At 32.1% G+C, this 3,870-nt stretch overlaps 1 protein-coding gene across 1 annotated transcript; it reads right to left on the minus strand.

The window, feature by feature from the left end:
- Positions 1 to 393: 393 nt before the first annotated feature.
- Positions 394 to 1,119, minus strand: LOC126719122 (pentatricopeptide repeat-containing protein At1g61870, mitochondrial-like; the record flags this gene model as incomplete). The annotated part of the gene is made up of 1 exon (XM_050421710.1): positions 394 to 1,119. A coding segment is annotated over one exon (726 nt), but the record flags the coding sequence as incomplete, so codon positions are not given.
- Between the last annotated feature and the right edge of the window lie 2,751 nt (positions 1,120 to 3,870).

Below are 3,870 nucleotides of genomic sequence, written 5' to 3' on the forward strand. Positions count from 1 at the left end.
TCACTTTTTTTTCCAGATTTCAACGGCTACACCATCACCAATCACCACACCACCACCACCACACCACACCTCCACCTCTACGACTCCACCATCATCAATCACCACACCACCACCTCCACGGCTCCACCATCATCAATCACCACACCACCACAGAAACTGCCGATCAACCCCGATCACAACAGGGGAAAAAAAAAAAAAAAAAAAAAAAAAAAAAAAAAAAAAAAAAAAACAGATCAACCCAATCAAAACCCAGACACCGCCACTTGATCAACCCAAATCAACCACCAAAATCCCACCGGAACAAAAATCCAAACACCGCCGATCAACCCCGATCACAACAGGAAAAAAAAAAAAAAAAAAAAAAAAAAAAAAAAAAAAACCAGATCAACCCAATCAAAACCCAGACACCGCCGCTTGATCAACCCAAATCAACCACCAAAATCGCCTATTCACTCCATGGCTCTCCATCAATTTCAAAACTTTCCCAACATCCTCAAACTTCTCCTCCTTATAAAACCCAGCAAGCAAATTCCCAAAAGTAGTGGCATTCGGCTTCACAGACTTCCTCTCCATCTCAGCCAAAACAGAGTACCCAGAACTGGTCGAACCCGATTCCGAAAACCCTTTAATCACCGTATTAAACGTATCCAAATTCGGCTTAATCTCATAAAACTTCGGAAACTCAATGTAAACCCGGTTCAGCTCCTTGTAATCCTTAGACAAAAGACAAGCAAAAAGCAAAGCGTTGAGAGATTTAACGGTTCGAGGAATACCCAGATCGTGAATTCGCTTGAAAGTGTCAATGGCTTGTGGGATCATCTTGGCTTGACCGTACAGAACGATAGCGTGAGAAGCGAAACGCTCCGTTTTGAGGTCGGGGCGAGAGGTTAGGAGGTCGTCGAGGAACTGGCGGATTGTGTCGAAGTGGTTGGATTCGGAGAGCTTGGAAATGGCGACGGAGAAAGCGATGCGGTCGAGGTGGGACTCGGGGGTGAGAGAAGCGGCGTGGCAGATTTCGAGGATTTGGTGTGGGTTCTGCTCGGATTTGAGGAGGGAGAGTGCTGATCGGGTCTTGGACTTGGAGGAGAGAGCAGATGAGAAAGAGAGAAAGGAAGAGAGAGAGAAGATATCAGAAATAATGAGGGAGAGAGAGAAATTTCGGGGGAAAAATAGTATTAAAATATTATTATTATGTTTAGAATTATGCTACAGTGCAATTCTAAAGATAGAATTGCACTGTAGCAAGTATTGTAAAAATTTTACAATACTTGCCTTTAGCATTCCGGGATGCAACATGTTTTGAAGTTTAAAATGCTAAAATACCGTTAGATATGGCTTTAGCATCTGCTGATGCTAATGCTCTTAGTATTGTCCAATTCAAAAATTTTCTTAAAAAAAAAAAAAATCAAACAGTTTTTTTTTTCCTATCTGAGGTCGGTCAAGGTCCAAACGATAGTGTTACCATTTTCTTTAAATAGGAGAAATTATTTCTCCTTAATTACTATCATTAAAAAATCCTACCAAAATATGTTATTTATTTTTTTCAAAGATAACCCCTTTTATATATATATATATATATATATATATTCCTTAAAATTAGGTATTTTTATCTCTTTTTAGTTCTTTTGAATGGCAAGTCAGCCGCTAAAATCAAACATAAATAAATTTCTCTCTTCTTCATGTTTAATTTATAAAAATTAAAAAATAATAATAATAATAATAATAATATTTTATATGTATATATATAAAATAAAAAAAATAAAAAATAAAAATAAAAATAAAAAAACCCTCTCTTTTTCTCTCTCAAAGGAAGGAGTAGTCCTTTCCTACAAGGCAATTCTCTTTGTTCTATTTCTTTATTTTATTGTTTTATTACTAATATGATTTTGATTGTTATATATGATTTTGATTCATTTGTTGTATTATAACTATTTTTAGGGTTATTAAAGCACAGTTATTGTATATCTAGTTTTATGGGGGCAAAAGTTAAGAACTAAGGGCCAAATGAGATTGAAGTCATACAATGAAAAAGTTCAAAGAATATATACTATATAGCACTGTTTTCTTACCCTATTGTTTTTTTCTTTTCCCCCTTTTATTTCTTTCAATACTCCTTTAAAGTTATTATATGTTGTATATGAGTGAGTTGCACATGTGAATATATATATATATATTCTTTTTTGCATTCTTTTTTATATATTTTTGTAACTGTGGACTATAAAATTTCAGATAAAAAAATGTAATTATTTACTTTATTTATTGTAATTGGATTGTCCGTGGTGATAGGTTCTAAAATGGAAGAACATGAAAATATGAGAGATAAAGTAGAATAAATTCCCTTGAAAAACGAGGCCATGAGTCCATGCTTAGTGTTACTAGGAAAACGTATAAATGCTAGTTTACATTATTGATCTTTGAATTTGCCTTTAATGTATTCACCATGTTCAAGAACATGATATTGATTTCACTATAATCTATTGGTCTCCAACTTTCATTAACTTAGGTAACCTTTTCTTTAAAAAAATAAAAGGAGAAGAAGAAGAACAAGTAGGGAGGTTGACTTATACCATTATACCTTCCAAACATGAAAAACATATTTACCTTTTCTTCATAGCCCTCACTTTCTATTGTCTCCAAACTTCCATTCAACTGTTATTAAGTTCCGTGACCTATTCTTTAAAAAGAAGAAGAAGAAGAATGGAGGTTAACATCATCTAGTATACAATCATGACTCTAACAAATTGTTTATGATGTATCATCACAAAATAAATCTAACTTTTCTCTTTTTGCAATTCCACATCAATCATTGAAAAAAGATCCGCACACTGAATCATAATCATACAAAAAGGGCATCCATAATAATTCGTTAAATATATATATAATAAATTTATATATGATACACGCACATATCTCTTCTTTTTCTCTTCCATTAATGTCTGTTTATTTTTTATTGAGCGCATGGGCGATAAAGAGGGTCCCGTGTGGCACTCATCTATGGGGTGAGTTTGGCTACAATTTTTTTGTTTTTACTTTTTACTCTGTCTTAGTTTTTTTTTTTTTTTTTTTTTTTTGTCCAAATGTCTAACTTTTAACTCTTTATAAATAAACTAGTTTTTAACTTTTTGTTACACTTTTTACATAAAACTTACCAACAACTACATCTTTTGATAAATACCATACAAATAAGCTATTAGAAATAAGCAAAAGCCAAATGCACTCATGATTTCATCTAATATTTATGCCACCTCTTTTATTTTGCCCTTTTTGTGCTTTTTTTTTTTTTTTTTTGCTAAATACCTGTCTTTTTATTGAATCCATAAATTATCTTCATATGTATATCTTCAATCCACCATACCATAATGGGATTCCTAGAGTGTCTAATGGGTAGGAAGTATAATAGTCTAACCAAAGGTTAGAAGTTAGGACACTGCTTTCGTGTATCAAAAACTAAAATAATATGCATATATATTCCCTTACCTCATATATAATTATATATTACTCTTTTTTAAAGGGGACGACATATATTTCTTCCCTTTTATACCATGTGCATCCTACAATCATAGGCAAATAATACTAAAAGTACTATAAATTGTATTATATAGAATTTTACAAACTAAAGTGTCACAAATTATAAAAGAAATATATAACTTAACATGTGTTTACTATATTGTTAAAATGATAACAATAAAATTGTAAGTTATTTGCATTAAAATTTGTAATAGTTTTAATATTTTTTTTTTTTTTTTAAGTCTCTCAACACAAAAAGTTGCAAAGATTTTTTTTCACACCCACCTCTATGTTTTGTGTTTTGGTTGGCTGATGGCTAGAGCATGAAGTACGATATTTTTATTTATCAATTTGATATTTTCA

The sequence above is a fragment of the Quercus robur genome, chromosome 3 (genome assembly GCF_932294415.1).
Source record: "Quercus robur chromosome 3, dhQueRobu3.1, whole genome shotgun sequence".
Classification (NCBI taxonomy): domain Eukaryota; kingdom Viridiplantae; phylum Streptophyta; class Magnoliopsida; order Fagales; family Fagaceae; genus Quercus; species Quercus robur.